General features: G+C 40.2%; 1 protein-coding gene across 1 annotated transcript in view; it reads right to left on the bottom strand.

Moving 5' to 3' along the window:
• The window catches only part of LOC150091220 (dipeptidyl peptidase 1-like), a 95379-nt gene extending 82213 nt beyond the window's left edge, over positions 1-13166 (bottom strand). The window contains exon 1 of the mRNA XM_090382876.1: positions 12972-13166. Within this exon, the coding sequence (XP_090239002.1) occupies positions 12972-13152 (181 nt within the window). The 5' untranslated portion in view covers positions 13153-13166. The remainder of the gene's footprint in view (positions 1-12971) is intronic.
• Positions 13167-16681: the final 3515 nt, after the last annotated feature.

The raw sequence follows: 16681 nt of genomic DNA, 5'->3' as shown, positions 1-16681 counted from the left end.
GTGGATTGCACAGCTTGGAAAATAGACACCTTAGAGGAGACTTGATTGAGGTGTTTAAGGCCCTGAGAGGCATAAGTAAAATGAGTGAGGATGAAATTTTCACGCTTATAAATGATTCTAGAAGTAGGGACCATATATTCAAGTTAAGGGGGGGGGGGAATGTTTAGACTGGATTGCAGGAAGTTTCATTGCAGCCACTGAGTTATAAATTACTGGAATTAGTTACCTACATGGGTGGTAGAGGCTGACAGTTTGGAGAAATTCAAAGGTCAGCTGGATAGTTATACCTATGGGAAGAGGGAATCACATAGATTGCTATTTCCTTTTCTTTTATTAATTTTTTTTTATTTTCTTATTACTATTTTATTCTCTTTTTTTGGCTGGTGCAGCATAAGCCATAGGCTTCGTTGCACCATGAGGCCATAGCTGATACTACTACCCTTGACAGTAGTTATGCCTTTAATTAAATTCCACATTGGTACACTGTGATCACTACTACCCAGTGGGTCATTTACCTGCAGATTCTTAATGCATGAAGAATCACTGCTGATAACCAGATCAAGAGTTTTACTTCCTCTCGTTGCCTCTCTAACATGCTGCTGTAGAAAACAGTCATCCAATAAATCCACAAAAGTCTTGCTAATGTGTGAGTGACCAACTCACAAATTCCAGTCAACATCCGGAAAGTTAAAATCTCCCATTATGAGACATTCTGATTTGCTGGCCCACTCTGTTTCTCTGCATAACTGTTTGGTATACTCATCATGTGGATGAGTATACCGACTCAACTGACTCAACGTTGTACTGGTCACCCATGTCGACTGGATGCCTTGCCTTAGATTTAATACATTTCTTGACTAAGAGCATAACCCCCTCCACCTCTCCTGTCCCGTCTGTCCTTCCTATATACCTTCTACTCCCCATATTGAAATTCAGTATCACTTATGTCTGAGTAATACCATGTTTCTGCCATTCCTACATGTCTGCATTTGATGACTTAATCAATACTTCAATTCATCAAATTTATTTACAATGCTCCCAAAATTAGTGTACATGCAAGTATACATGCACACGTTCTTACTGTCTTACTGCTAGTTACCCTTACACAGCTCACATATTCACTTGTTCCATGATGATCCATAGCAAAACCTGAAATCCTTGACGGCTTTCTTTTCAGGCTGCTGCATTTTCCAATAGTAGCAGAGCAAGAATTACTTTCACCTCTGCCTGCAGCTCTAGTTAAGCTACAGTCTGCTTATCTTCCCCCCATCCAAAGCTAGCAGTTTCCTGATACCCATCACTGTCTGGACAGCATCAGCAATCGAGGCTTCAGTTCTGCAAATTGCAGCGTCTGAAGACTAGGCACCTGTGAGGTGATGTGATTGAGGTGTTTAAAGCTTTAAATTGTTTGAGCATGCTCAATATGGTGATGGCATTCTTACACTTGTTTAGATTATGCACTTGAGCAGGCATAAATTCAAACTGAGGAAAGATGGTTGCAGAATAGAATTGCAGAAATTTGCCTTGAGCCAGCAAGCGGTTTATTGCTGCAACAAACTTCCATCTGTCATTGTGGAAGTTGATAGCTTAAATAAATTCAAGAGAGAACTAGACAAACTTTTGGAGTGAATGGATAGATGAAATAGGAATTTTTTGACTGATGGTGTATAAGCTTGCTTTTTTGCATCATTACCACTACTAATGCTAATATGTAGTAATTGTGCGGGAGGTGGGTCATCTGTTGTTGGCTTCTATTCTGTGTTCTGTCATTATATTTCAGCCTCTCAGCAGGCTCGGTTCTGTGCTGTATTGCTCCTGTGTATTCTTGTATGGTTTAATGGAGCTTTTTACTGAGAAAAATGGAATAATGGGGTCTTTTTTGTCCCAATATTCCATTTTTCTCATTAATGTGGTTTCCAGTTATCCTGCATTACCTTCTTCTAGCCCCTGTGCACAAATGAACATGAAGAGAATGGGATATGAAATTAGAAATATTGAATCATATTGTAGTGGTGGAGGGATCATCTTTGCATGGCCATTTTTATAAACTTTGCAAGTCCACAAATGCAGATAAGATACAAGGTACTTTTAAGCATGCAACACTTCTTTCTGCCAAAGTAACAATAGAGGTGAGAATTCAGTGATTGGAAAGATGCTCTCAATGTACATACAGTATGAAACAAGAAAAGCAGGCTGAGCAACATCATGATTAAAGGTAAAGTATGTGTGTTTGTATCAAGATAACGGTTCTTGATAAATTTATTAAATGACATAACTTGAAAGCAAGCGGGAAAGCACAAAGTATGGATCCTGTTGCGGCAGTTTTCCAGAGGAAATTCAAGTTATCCTAGTAGAGAAGGGGTAATATTCTACATTTGAAGATGTATCTTGATAAAGAGAAGGCTGCAGCAGCAGTCTTCAAAACAGCAAAAGACAAGCTCCCTCTCATTTTGCATGGCAGCATAGTACGTGACTATAAGCTCAAGCTACTGTTGCGAATTTAAGACTCCCTCAATATCCATGCATTAAAGGGACTGAGCAAGAATCTACTGTCTGTTTAATGGACAGTTAATAAGAAGGTACTTAGCCATCAGCTATTTCAGGACTGGTTTACAAAAAAAGGTTGCGGGTTAAGATTGAATTTGAAAGTGTTTGCAATTCTGCCCATACACAATAGGAGGGAGTATACATTGAGAGCCTTATCAATTAATTCGGCCCTAGAGAGAATGCTCAAGGTTCATGGCGTAGAATTTTTCATAGCATGGTCTGTGCTTGTTAACAGGAGAGACTGTTTTTACAGGGATGAGATACACCTCAGTAGAAGGGGGTGCAAGAATATTTGCTGATGCTATTGAGGCAGTGACAGGTGAGTTGGAAAACTGCTTGGGGGGGGGGGGGATACACAGACTAATGACAGTGAGGCAAACAGGCAGAAAGTAATTCTTGCATTTCTACTATCGGTACATGCAGCAGCCTGGAAAGCAAAGTGTCTGGGTTTTGGGCCTCTGCTGTGGGTCATCATGGAACAAATGAATACACGGGCTGTCTTGGGGTAACTAAGAGTAAGAACATGTGCATGTATACTTGAATGCACATTAATGCAGAGAACACTGTAAATAAAAATGAAGTACAGATTAAGTCATCAAATGCAGAAAATGTAGGAAAAGTGGAGACATGGTGTTACTCAAACATAAGTGATGCCAAATTTGAATATGGAGAGTATAATGTATACAGGAAATACAGACAGGACAGGAGAGGTGGAGGTGTTATGCTCTTACTTAAGAAGGATATTAACTCTAAGGCAGTGTGGTAGATGACTTTCATCAACCGGTGAAATACCACCACTTTGCTTATTGGAGGCTTGAAGTGGTGAAACCCATGTTTAGTCTCTAGAGCAAAGTTTCCGGCATCCCCCTCCCCCCATACTTCTCCTTCAACCCATGCACGGTACTAAATACTATAGGTTTTGATACCTTTCGTGTTTGGGGTTTTCATAAAAAAAAAAATATATATATATATATATATGTTATAGGCTTAATGATTGTGATGACTATACCACAGCTATACAAGGAAATAGAGCGGGCCAGCATATTGGAATGCCTCATAATCGGGGAAGAATCTGCAAGGCTTTAGGGGGTAAATTTCTATCAGCATGGCCCACACTTGTAGGTAGAAGGAATTTGTTTTGTAGAGACGGGATACACTTAAACAAAGGTGGTGCAAAAGTTTTTGCCAGTATTATTGAGGATACCTTAAAGGTTCAGGGAAACTGCTAGTTAGGGGGGATGTGGGTAATACTGACACGCGTTTATCTGATAATATTGGTCAATGTAACTCTTGCACATACCTTAAGAGTTCTTATCTGTTACCCCAACTGGACGTATTATCTAGATGTTCTGGGGGCAAAGACGTTTCACGTGAGCGGGTAGCTAATATCAGGGAAGAGAGCCTAAAAAACTTCAAGAGTTGTGTTAGGGTTGTTAAATATACAAGAACAGTAAATCTTAATTGTTTATACAGTAACGTTAGAAGTGTTGTCAATAAAATGAGCGAATTCGAACTGCTGGTTAAAATAAGTAACGCGGACATAATAGGGCTTACAGAGACGTGGTGCCACCCGGAAATTGGGGATGATGAGTTTCAGTATGGCTTGTATAATGTATTTAGGAAGGATAGAGTAGATAGAAGGGGTGGTGGGGTAATGCTTCTTATCAGAAGCAGCCTGAGTGCGACGATAGCTTTCCCGGATTCAGACATTTCACATGCTAGTATAGAGTCTGTATGGTGTGAGATAGTTGGAAACAAAGGTATAATGCGAGTAGGAGTAATCTACAGACCAGGTGATTGTGAAGATTATGACAAAAGCCTCTACACGCAAATGGAATGGGCAAGTAAGCGTCAATGCCTTATTATGGGTGGTTTCAATTTGCCTCTAATTGATTGGAGTAAATGGGAAGGAAACTCGACATGGGGAACAAAATTTTTAAATCAATTAGATGACTGTTATTTGTATCAACATGTCAGGGAAAGTACTAGAGAAAAGAATATCCTAGACCTCATCATCACACATGAATCAGATGACATAACAGGGCTGACAGTAGAGGAACCAGTAGCAGGAAGTGATCACGGAGTTCTACGGTGGATGATGACGAGAGAGGTAGCAGAAGTAAAAGGCAAAGGAATGGATTTTAATTTCAGAAAAGGAAATTACGATGCCTTAAGGTACTACATGGCCTCTATTAACTGGGTAGATATCGCGCTGAGAATGAATACAATTGAACTGTGGTACGCTTTTAAAACATTAATCACAGATGCCTTGAATGCGTATATACCATTAAAAAATACTCCACGAGAAGGGTTCCAAGTTGGATGAATAGTGAAGTTGCCACATTACTTGAGCAGAAAAAGGTGGCATGGAAAGGTTACAGAGCAATAAAAAGTACTGAAGCCTATAACAGCTACAAGGTGATTTGTAATAGAGTCACAGAAAAGGTTCGACAGGCAAAGGCAGTTTATGAGAACTCACTAGCAAACAGAGCAAAGAGGGGGGATAAAGAATTCTTCACATATATAAATGCCAAGAAGAGCAGGACAAACCAGATCGGACCTTTACGTAAGGGAAAGGGGATAGTAATAAATACACCAGCTGCCGTTGCAGATGAACTCAACAGTTATTTTGCATCGATATTTACAAATGAAAAGCCTTTTGTGGCAATGGGAAATTGTGGGAGCGAAGTTAAAAAATATGTAATTAGTGATATTGAAATTTTGCAAGATTATTTAATGAAAAAACTTTCGAGCCTACAGACCAGTAAGGCTCCTGGAGTTGATGGAATATACCCTATAATCTTAAGAGAGGCAGCAAGCGAGTGCATTGAACCATTGAGGCTAATTATGCGAGCATCACTAGACTCTGGGGAGATTCCCTTGGATTGGAAAAGTGCAAATGTATCTCCCATACATAAGGGTGGCTCTAAAAGTGAAGTTGGAAATTATCGACCTGTCAGTCTGACTTCAGTAGTAGGGAAAATCATGGAGGCAATGATCAAGGGTGGAATTCAGGATCATTTGGATCGAATTGAAATTCTCAAGGATACTCAGCATGGTTTTGTAAAGGGAAAATCATGTTTAACAAATCTGGTTTGCTATTTCAAAAGGGTCACTCACGAGCTGGATTTAGGGAATAATTTCGACATTGTTTATTTAGATTTCAGCAAAGCTTTTGACTCAGTCCCACATGAGCGGTTGCTTTATAAGCTGGAACAGGTTGGAATCATTGGGAAAATCCTTAGATGGATAGAAGGATGGCTTCAGGGCAGGAGGCAGAGGGTTGTGATAAATGGCTATTCCTCAGATTGGGTTGATGTAAGAAGTGGGGTTCCCCAAGGATCAGTATTAGGACCACTGTTGTTTTTAATTTTCATAAACGACATTGATGAAGGGATAGAGGGCGTGATGTCTAAATTTGCAGATGATGTTAAAATTGGTAGAGTAGTTAATGATCACTGTCAAGCTGAGCTTCTTCAGAGAGATCTAGATAGACTTCAAGAATGGTCAGAAAAATGGCAGCTGTGCTTTAATCCAACAAAGTGTAAGGTATTACACCTGGGAAACAGTAATCCCAAAAAAACTTATTCACTTGGTGGAGTTCAACTAAACCCAGTACTGGAGGAAAGGGACTTGGGTGTTACGATACGGTCAGACATGAAATTCTCTGAGCATTGTAAACAGGTTGCAAGGAAGGCCCATGGTGTCCTATCGATGATCTATCGAACTTTTGCAAGTAGAGATAGGGACGTGATAATCCCATTATATAAGGCTTATGTTAGACCACACTTGGAATACTGTGTTCAAGTATGGAGACCGCACCTAAAGAAAGACATCGAGCTTCTTGAAAGGGTGCAAAGAAGGGTAACTCGCCTGGTGAGATCGGCAAAAGGGCGTCCTTATGAAGAAAGACTTCGAATATGTGGGTTGCAGAGTTTGGAAACTAGACACCTTAGAGGAGATTTGATTGAGGTGTTTAAGGCTCTGAGAGGCATCAGTAAAATGAATGAGGACAAAATTTTCAAGATAATAAATGATGCTAGAACTAGGGGACATAAATTCAAGTTACGGGGGGGAATGTTTAGATTGGACTGCAGGAAGTTTTATTTTAGCCAGCGAGTTATAAATTACTGGAATAAGTTGCCTTCGTGGGTGGTAGAGGCCGACAGTTTGGGGAAATTCAAAGGTCATCTGGATAGTACTTTCGGGTAAGGGAAGCGCATAGGATGATAGGTTTAATTTCCTTTTTATTTATATTTTATTTTATTTTATTTTTTATTTATTAATTATTATTATTTATTTTTTTTTTTTTTGTTGTTATCATTGTTTTGTTCGGATTTTTTTTTTTTTTTTCGCTGGTGCAGCATAAGCCATAAGCTTTCTTGCACCATGCGGCCGTTACTAATACTAATACTAATGATTCCCCAGGGGCTCACATCTGGTGAGTATGGGCTTGGCACACCCAGGGTCCTGAGCTGGATATCATCATTCTTCTCTTTCTTGGTGATTTCCTTCTACTTTTGTCTCTCTCTCTCTCTCTCTCTCTCTCTCTCTCTCTCTCTCTCTCTCTCTCTCTCTCAGGGTAACTCGGGAATTTTTTTTTGGCTAGTGCAGCATAAGCCTCAGGCTTCCTTGCACCGTGTAGCTATTAATAATAATAATAATGCCGATGGGATTCTTCCTTTTGCTCAGAATAATCACCTGAGAGGGCATAAATTCAAATTGAGGAAAGACAGATGTAGGATAGATGTGCGGAAAGTTGCCTTTAGCCAGCGGGTAGTTGGTTGGTGAAACAGACTTCCACCACTTGTTGTGGAAGTTGATAGCCTAAATAAATTTAAGGCTCAGCTGGACAGGTCTTGAACGAATGGAAGGAGTGGTGTTTTTTTTTTTTTTTTTTGGCTGATGCTGAATAAGCTTGCTTTCTTGCATCACATGCCTCTACTAATGCTAATGCTAATGAAACAAATGATGATGCCACTGAAATGGGAGTCCAAGAAAAAGCTCAAACAGTTGAAGTTATTTTAAAAGAATTAGATAGTGTGGACAATAACCAACAACAACTGACAGAAGAAAATGATGGCAGCAGTAATATTAACATGGAACATGTATGTCTGAATTTTAATGATCCGACTACATGGAACTTTAATACCCACAAAAACAGATCTCTTGTGGTGCAACACGGTTCAGAACATATAGTTGTTGTTATTTGGTTTTTAGGAGCATTAGCAACTAAGGCCATATTGCTAAGGGGATATACGGTGGTCATTCCCTGACCTTTCCGCATCCTCTGTATTTTGTGGTCCCAGGCTCGAACCCCGGTCTAATCAAGTAGCATGTGCTACGCACTGCTGCTCGTGCCCACCTGGCTACGGAGGCACCCCAAACATATAGTCTTAAATATGTATCCTGTCACTAATGGCCGATGTTTCAATAATTCATGGAAATACAAAAATGAAGGTACTGAAAAAAAAAGTGAGGAAATGGTTATTTTAATGCAAAAACAAAGATCCAATATATTGTTTTCCGTGGCTGTTATTTGTATCTTGTGCAAATAATGTTCCATTTTGCTGCTCAGATGGATTTAAGGATTGGAAACATCTAAATCCAAACGTTCTTTTTCATGAGAATTCATTACAACATATAAACAATTTCACAAAATGGAAATTATTAGAAAAGAGTTCAAAAATGTGGACTAATTGATGACGCTGTACAAGCAGCACTAAGAAGCGAAATTTCGAAATGGTGTGATGTATTGAAAATAATATTAAAATGTATATTGTTCTGTGCCGAAAATAATTTGGCATTTCGTGGACATGCTAGTAATATCGATACCGAATAAAAAAAATTGTGGTGTATTTTTAAACTTGATAAAATTTGTCAGCCAATTTGATGTTGGTATGAAAAATGTTCTGGAATTGCATATTAAACACCACACTAATTATTTATCTCCACAAATTCAGAATGAATTTATTAATTTGTTAGCAACAAAAGTACGAAGTGAAATAATTTAAAATAACTAAATGCAACAAGGCATAATATGTTAAGAGTAAGAGTTTTATATCTACCGTATTTCCCCATGTATAAGATGCCCCTTAATTTTGGGGCCCGAAATTCGAAAAAAAATACATTACATAAAGTTATTAAACTCAAGTTTTATCCATCATAAAATTCATACAACTCCTCATCACTGTCAAAACTCCCATTCATTAGCTTGTCCTCATCTGTGTCTAATGACGAATCACTGTCTTCATATATTGCCTCGTCCTTAGTTCCATCTATGGCATTTGAAATGCCACACTTCTTAAATGACTTGACAATGATCTCAATCTTGATATTATCCCAGGATCTTTTCACCCAGGTACAAACTTCTCCTATAGTTGGTTTCTTCACTCTTCCTGCTGGTGTCAAATTGTCCCCAGAAGACTTCATCCATTGGTTCCATTCGTCTCTAACGGCAGCTTTGAAGGGTTTGTTAATGCTGACATCAAGTGGTTGGAGCTGGGATGTCAAGCCTCCAGGTATGATGGCAAGTTTTGTTTTTTGCTCTGCAGCAATCTTCTTTGTGTTTTTTGTTATGAGTGCCCTGAAATGATCAAGCACCAATAGGGCAGGTTTGCGTAAGAGCCCACCTGGTCTCCTGCTCCAAACTTTCTCAAACCAGATCTTCATCCCATCATGATCCATCCAACCCTTGTCACGAACGTGGACTATCACTCCTAGAGGAATGTCTTCTTTTGGCATTGATTTGCGTTTGAAAATCAGCATAGGAGGCAGCTTGGTTCCGTCGGCACAACATAGAAAAACTGTATAATGGCTCTTTTCATGTCCACTTGTCTTCACAGTTACAGTTTTCACCCCCTTCTTATCAACAGTTCTGTTACTTGGGACATCAAATTGAAGGGGGACTTCGTTCATATTTGCAATCTGTCCCAACTCAAACTGATGTGTCTTCCGACATTGAATGACAAAACGATGAAATTCAAGAACCTTCTGCTCATAGCTTTCAGGCATCTTTTGGGCAAGTCTGGTGCATGTACGCATGCTTAGTCCATTCCGTTTCATGAACCTAAAGCACCAATTGTGTCCTCCGTTAAAATCAGTAACTTCTTTTTCATCAGGAATTCTTCTTGCCTCATGCTGAACCATCTTTGTGGACACAGGAATTCCAATTGCCCTTTGCTCTTTAATCCACATCTTCAACTCCCTCTCTAACTCAAGCCATTTTGCTGTCATGGCCTTCTTCTGCCGTGGCGTTTTCAGTAGGGTTTCTTCTTCCCGTAGCCAGTCTCGGATTATCTTCTCAGTTGGAGGAGGACCAAACTTATGTTCAGCAGCACGATTTCCATTCACTTTTGCAAACTGGATCAAACTTGAATTCAGCACTGTACGAAAATCTTTTCTGAGCCATTTCTGGGCAGAACGTGGCAAAACGTAATCTAATATACAGGTAACAAGTGCGAAACAATGAGTGCAAAGACAACAAGTGCGAAAAAGTGGGAAATGCAAGTAAAAAAAATCTACAACCACTGTTTAAGACAGACCCAGTTTTTAGACCCCAAATTTTTCGAAAAAGGGTGCGTCTTATAGATGGGGAAATACAGTATATAATATCAGTGTGGATACACCATAGATAACTTTTAAGAAAAAACTACGATAGTAGCGTGGGAGGCATCATTTCCTCTGTATCTCATATTGTGCTTGATGATAGGCCAACAGCTTTGAAACGGTGCCATTTAACTTCCACGAAACAACAGATGACCGCTTGTCAGGATAAAGGAAAACCACTCTCTTCTAAATCTCTAATAGGGTGCTTACAATAGAAGGTTGACCAGCTCAACTTTTCGGTATGTGAGACAGGTAGTTGGATAGGTTTTACAGGTCCCACCGAGTTGTAGATGGTAATCTCTTAATCTTTTAATTTGGGCGTAACAACAGCACGATCACTTGCTTGAAGGCCATAGGTGCAAACAATGTGTACCCATTAAGTCTCGTAATGCAGTCGTTATATGGAAATTTTCGTTTACATAAAACGAAGAAATAAAAAAATTCTAAAAAAATTTGGTAAAGAATAAAATTCTATTTAGCAAATTCTAAAAAAATGCGGTAAAAAGAAAACATTTATCTTTAAATAGAAAAATTTGCTATAAAGAAGTTTGTTAAACAGAGGTCCAACTGTACTTATTATTTATTATGATTTTACCAATTATCGAAAAAAGGTGCATAGCCACGAATTTGCCAAGGGTGCCGAAAACCTAGCTACGCCTCTGGATCACAATGTACTGATATGGGATTTACTTAAAGATATAATTACCATCAGGTGTACAGGGAAGGGTTTTTGCTTTCATAAAGTTGACTACAGTGGTCTCAGACCGTTTTTAAATTCTGTACAGTGGGACAAACTGATGATGTCACCAAAAGCAAATTCTAAGTGGGAAGCATTCGAGGAACTAATCGTGGAAGCTACTAGGCTTCGGTGATGGGCCCACTGTTACAGTAGTAGTAGTAGTAGTGGCATGTGATGCAAGAAAGTATGTGTATGAGCTTATGCAGCATCAGCCAAAAAAAAAAAAAAAAAAAAAAATCACACCATTCCCTCCAAATGCCTGTCCAGTTCCTCCTTAAATTAATTCAACCTATAAACTTCCACAACGACAGATGGAAGTTTGTTCCAGCAATTAACCACCCGCTGGCTAAAGGCAAATTTCCGCACATCTATTCTACATCTGTCTTTTCTTAATTTGAATTTATGTCCCCTTAGGTTCGTAATCTGAACAAGTGGAAGGATCCCATCATAATTCAGCATGCTCAACCCATTCAAGGCCTTATAAAACTCAATCAGATCACCGGGCAGGTGCCTAGTCTCCAGCCACTGCAATTTGCAGAACTTAAGCCTCTCTTGGTAAGAGGATCCATTCATTCCCCTCACCAATCTTGTTGCCCTTCGCTGTACACGCTCAATTAAATCTACATCCTTCCTAAAATGAGGCCTCCAGACATATACGCAGTACTCAAGGCGTGGCCTGACCATTGCCTTATACAGAGGGATAATCACCTCCTTTTCTCTGCTAGCAAAATTCCTATATATCATTGACAAAACCCCATGACCTGCCCTGGCAGCCTGTCTGCATTGCTCAGAAAACTTCATATCTGCCTGCACAATTACTCTCAGGTCTTTTTCATTTTCTACCACCTTAAGTGTAGTACCACACAGTTGGTACGTTTCTCTGGGGTTACTTCTACCCATATGCAGTACTTTGCATTTGTCAAGGTTAAACTTCAGTTGCCACTTCTTAGCCCATCTGCCCAAATTATCTAGATCCTGTTGCAGTAGCACACTACCATTACTGTCATTAACAACCCTGCCAACTTTTGTATCATCCGGAAACTTCAACATTATGCCTGATATACCTTCATCAAGATCATTGATAATGATACAAAGGTTGACAGGACTGTTAATGACAGTAATGATAGTTGCTACTGCAACAGGATCTAGAAAATTTGGGCAGATGGGATGAGAAGTGGCAACTGAAGTTTAACATTGACAAATGCAAAGTACTGCATATGGGCAGAAGTAGCCCAAGAGGAACGTACCAACTGTGTGGTACAACACTTAGAGTGGTAGAAAATGAAAAGGACCTGGGAGTAATCGTGTAGTCAGATATGAAGTTTTCTGAACAGTGCAGACAGGCTGCCAGAGCAGGTCATAATGTCAATGATATACAGGAATTTTGCTTGTATGGAAAAGGAGGTGATTAACCCTTTGTATAAGGCAATGGTCAGAACATGCTTTGAGTACTGCATACAGATCTGGAGGACTCATTTTAGGAATTATGTAGAGTTGCTTGAGCGAGCACAGAGAAAGGCAACAAGATTGGTGAGGGGATTGACGGGGGCCTCTTACGAAGAAAGGCTTACGTTCTGCAAATTACAGCATCTGGAGACTAGGCACCTGCAAGGTGATCTGATTGAGGTGTATAAGGATTTAATAGGTTGAGCAGGCTCAATTCTGATGGGATTCTTCCTCTTGTTCAGATTATGAACCAAAGGGTCATAAATTCAGGAAACAGTTTTAGAATTGATGTGCGGAAATTTGTCTTTAGCCAGGGGTTGGTTAACTGCTGGAACAAACTTCCATCTGTCGTTGTGAACGTTGATAGATGAAATAAATTCAAGGATCAACTGGACAAACTTTTAAAGGGAATGGATGTGTGAAATTTTTTTTTTTTTTTTTTTTGGCTGATACTACATAAGCTCTCTCTTACGCTTGCTTTCTTGAATCACATGCCTCCATTACTACTGCTACTACCCCCTGTATTATATCTACGCGTAACTGTGCCAATGTGTAAACTAAGTTGAATAAGTTATCGATTATGAATGTATAAAATAAATACAAATTAAATTACAGTATATCTGTATCATACCTTCAGCCAAGAAATCGGAACAGTTGATGGAGCGGTCACCACTTCTCACACCTTCATAAATATACCAAACACCTCGAATATCATCGTAAGTACAATTTGCTGGAGTGTCTGCACGTGCTTTCAATATCATTTTTAACACAATCCCTAACACAAAAATTAAATAAACAAATAATTGCCTCATCCTAAAAATTTTAAATTTCCTTTAGTAGCAACGATTGTATAAAATGCAGTCATATATTTTCAACTAACAACTAATGAGTAATTATTCAAAAAAAAAAAATAAGATTCAATTCCCCATGATCTCGTGAAATTAAATATAAGACACTGCTTACACGTGATTATACCCTTTTGTTTACTAACATAGATCCCAACGACGGAAATATATATATGCTCAGTGCCACCTATGTTTTATTCTCTATCGCTGCAATCGCTCAGACATCGAAGGGTGAATGAATGAAATTCCATTATTATTATTATTATTATTATTATTATTATTATTATTATTATTATTATTATTATTATTATTATTATTATTATTATTATTATTGCTGCTGCTGCTCTGACATTAGTATTGCTACCAAGTACCCAGGGTGGTGGTTGTCATGTTTGATGTTACTGTTGGTCGAGGAACTCTCTGACAATCCTAGAGGTGTTCAGGATTGCGACTTTCTGGAGTTCCCTGTAGGTGTTCGATGGGAGACCTATTGCTGCTAGGCTGTTATGAAGGGTCTTTGGCATCATACCTGTGATTGACACGATGATCGGGATGGTCGTTACTTGTTGCATATGCCACATCTCTTTGATCTCCTGTCTTAAGTTCGTGTACTTCCTAATTTTTTTCCCATGGCTTTTCTGCAGGTTGCCAGTGTTGGGTACAACTATGCCAGTCAGATAGGTAGCCTTTTCCTTCTTCTCCACAAGAGTTATGTCCTGTCTGTTGTGCAGGATTGTCTTATCCGTTATTATGGCACAGTCCCAGTACAGCGTGTGTGTGTGTGTGTGTTGGGATCTCTAGTACTGCCTGGGGTTCGTACTTGTAGTACGGTACACTTTCTTCGATCAACTGGTATTTCCTTGCTAGCTTCTGATGTATTATCCTGGCTACCTGGTCATGTCTGTGAGTGTACTCAATCTGGGTGATCGCCTTGCATCTCGCGGTGATGTGTTGGATCGTTTCTGGGGACAGGTGGCATCGTCGACATGTGTCATCTAACACTCCGGGCTCCTTGGCGATGTATTTCCTATAGTTACTGGTGTTGATTACCTGGTCTTGGATGGCGAGCATGAATCCTTCAGTCTCGGGGAAGAGCGTCCCGCTCGTGAGCCATGCATTGGAAGCAATTTGATCTATGTGACCCTGATGGAGATCATTCTAGTGTCTGCCATGGTGTGTCTTCTCTGCTCATCTTTCTAGCTTCGTTTGTACCTCCTGGTTGGTGATTCCACCAAGTTTCTGGGTGTCTTAGATTGAGTGGGCTATACCGCTATCTATAAGGCCATAAGGAAGATATTGTCTATCTTCCTTATGGCCTTGTGGAGTGCTGCTGTGTGTTTCTGGAAGCAATCCTTCAGGTTAACTATCTCTGTCTTCTCTTTCTCAATGAGGTCTATCAGGTCCCTTCCTCCTTCTTCCCGGGCAATTGTCAGTCTCTCCACGGCAGCTCTCGGGTGGTGTTGGTGGCTCTTGGTCATCATTGTCCTTGTCTTTCTCATGATATCTTCCAGCTCGGTGTTAGTCCAATCTATGACACCGAAGGAGTATGTTAGCACTGGGACTGCATACGTGTTTATGGCTTTAATTGTGTTTCCTCCGTTCAGCTTTGCTTTCAGCAGGCTTCTGAGTCTCTGATGGTATTTTTCGGTCAGGCCGGCCTTAATTTCCTTGTGCTGTAACTGCTGAGCCTGCATCACCCCAAGTATTTGTAGGCTTCTCCCTCTACCATGGTTTCGATCTCTTTACCACTGTGCAGCTGATAGTTTCGGTTGACTAATTTTCCCTGACGCAATCTGTGGGTCTTGCATTTGTCTAGAAAAAATTCCATCCTAATATCCTTGCTGTATTCTTCGGTGATCTGGATTAGTTGCTGAAGGTGCTTCTCGGTTCCCGCGTAGAGCTTGATGTCATCCATATACATCAGGTGGGTGAGGGTGTACAATTTCTTCCTTCCTTCTTTAAGGTTTTATCCGTACTTGCTACTGTTGAGCATGGTAGATAGCGGGTTAAATGCTAGACAGAACCACAATGGGCTCAGTGCATCTCCCTGAAAGATTCCTCTCCTGTTGGGATTGGCCTGGTTGTGATGTTTTCGACCTTAATGATGGTACTACATTTCGCCATCGTTTCTCCTAGGAAGTTTACTACTATCGGATTGACTTTGTAGATTTTCAGCGCCTCTATTAGCCAGCTAGGACGCACGGAGTTGAAGGCCTTCCGGTAATTGATGTGTACATGTTGCGGCGCTTCTTGTATGCTTTCTCCATAACCGAAGCATCTATGGTTAATTGCTCCTTACCTCCTTTGCTCAGCCGCTTGCATCCTTTCTGCTGTTCGGGCAATCACCTGTCTTCCATACATTGTTTGATGGCAGGTGATTGGCCTATATTTCGCCGGGTTTCTTGTATCTTCATCTTTAGGCTTCAGATATGTGATTCCTTGAGTGAGAAACTTCGGGATTGACTCAGGGTGCCTTATCATTTGGGTGAACTGCTCCGCCAGGTGCTTGTGTGTGCAAGTGAGCTTCTTGTACCAGTAGTTTAGGACTTATTATTATTATTATTAGCTATATGATAAAAGGAAGCCTGAGGCTTATGCTGCACCAGCCAAAAAATAAAAATTTCTGAATTACCAGAGAGAGAGAGAGAGAGAGAGAGAGAGAGAGAGAGAGAGAGAGAGAGAGAGAGAGAGAGAGAGAGAGAGAGAGAGAGAGTAGAATGGAATCACAAAGAAAGAGAAGAATAATGATATCCAGCTCAGGACCCTGGGTGTGCCAAGCCCATACTCACCAGATGTGAGACCCTAGGGTTATTCTCTAGCTTTACCAATTTGTTGTAATGGGGTTTTATGCGCATCAACGACTTAGGCCATGCTGAGTCGCATATAATATGCCTACAAATTGAGTGCGTTCGGTGTTCGATTTGCTTTTTGGTGGACGAGAAACTCCCAAGTTTCCGGAGAAAAAACATGCTACCCTCTCTGGTTAGTTGTTCTTGTAGAATTTTAGCGCCCATCAGAAACTTACGCCATATTGCGGCGTATATAATAATCTGTCAATTTTGTGTATTTGGTGATCGAATTGATTTTGCTGGACGAAAAATCTCGAGTTTCCGGGTGAAAAACCATGATACCCTCGTCTGAGACCGACTAAGTCAGTTGTGAAAAAGGCCCATAAAATTACTCGCGCCGTTGGTGGCATTTGAACTCATGTCTTTTACACCCAGTTAGCAAGGATGGTAATTATACCAACTGTGCTACTCACGGATGTCCCGAGTTGCCGGAGGAAACTTCCGGATTTCACTGAGTGACCGTAAAAAACATCTGTTCTCGGAATCTGCCCGATTTATAGGCAGGTTCTCCCAAAAAGGAGACTGAAATCAAAGTTTTGAGATTACTTTGCATACGTCAATATTCTGTACACTACATAACGACCTCTCTCAGACGAGTCAATGATGATATGTTGTTGTAATAGTAAGGTTTTAGGAGCATCAGCGAC

The sequence above is a fragment of the Mastigoproctus giganteus genome, chromosome 1 (genome assembly GCF_048544385.1).
Source record: "Mastigoproctus giganteus isolate SK-2022 chromosome 1, ASM4854438v1, whole genome shotgun sequence".
In the NCBI taxonomy this organism is placed as follows: domain Eukaryota; kingdom Metazoa; phylum Arthropoda; class Arachnida; order Uropygi; family Thelyphonidae; genus Mastigoproctus; species Mastigoproctus giganteus.
Note: the sequence above shows the minus strand (reverse complement) of the source record. Positions and strands in the feature narration are given on the sequence as shown.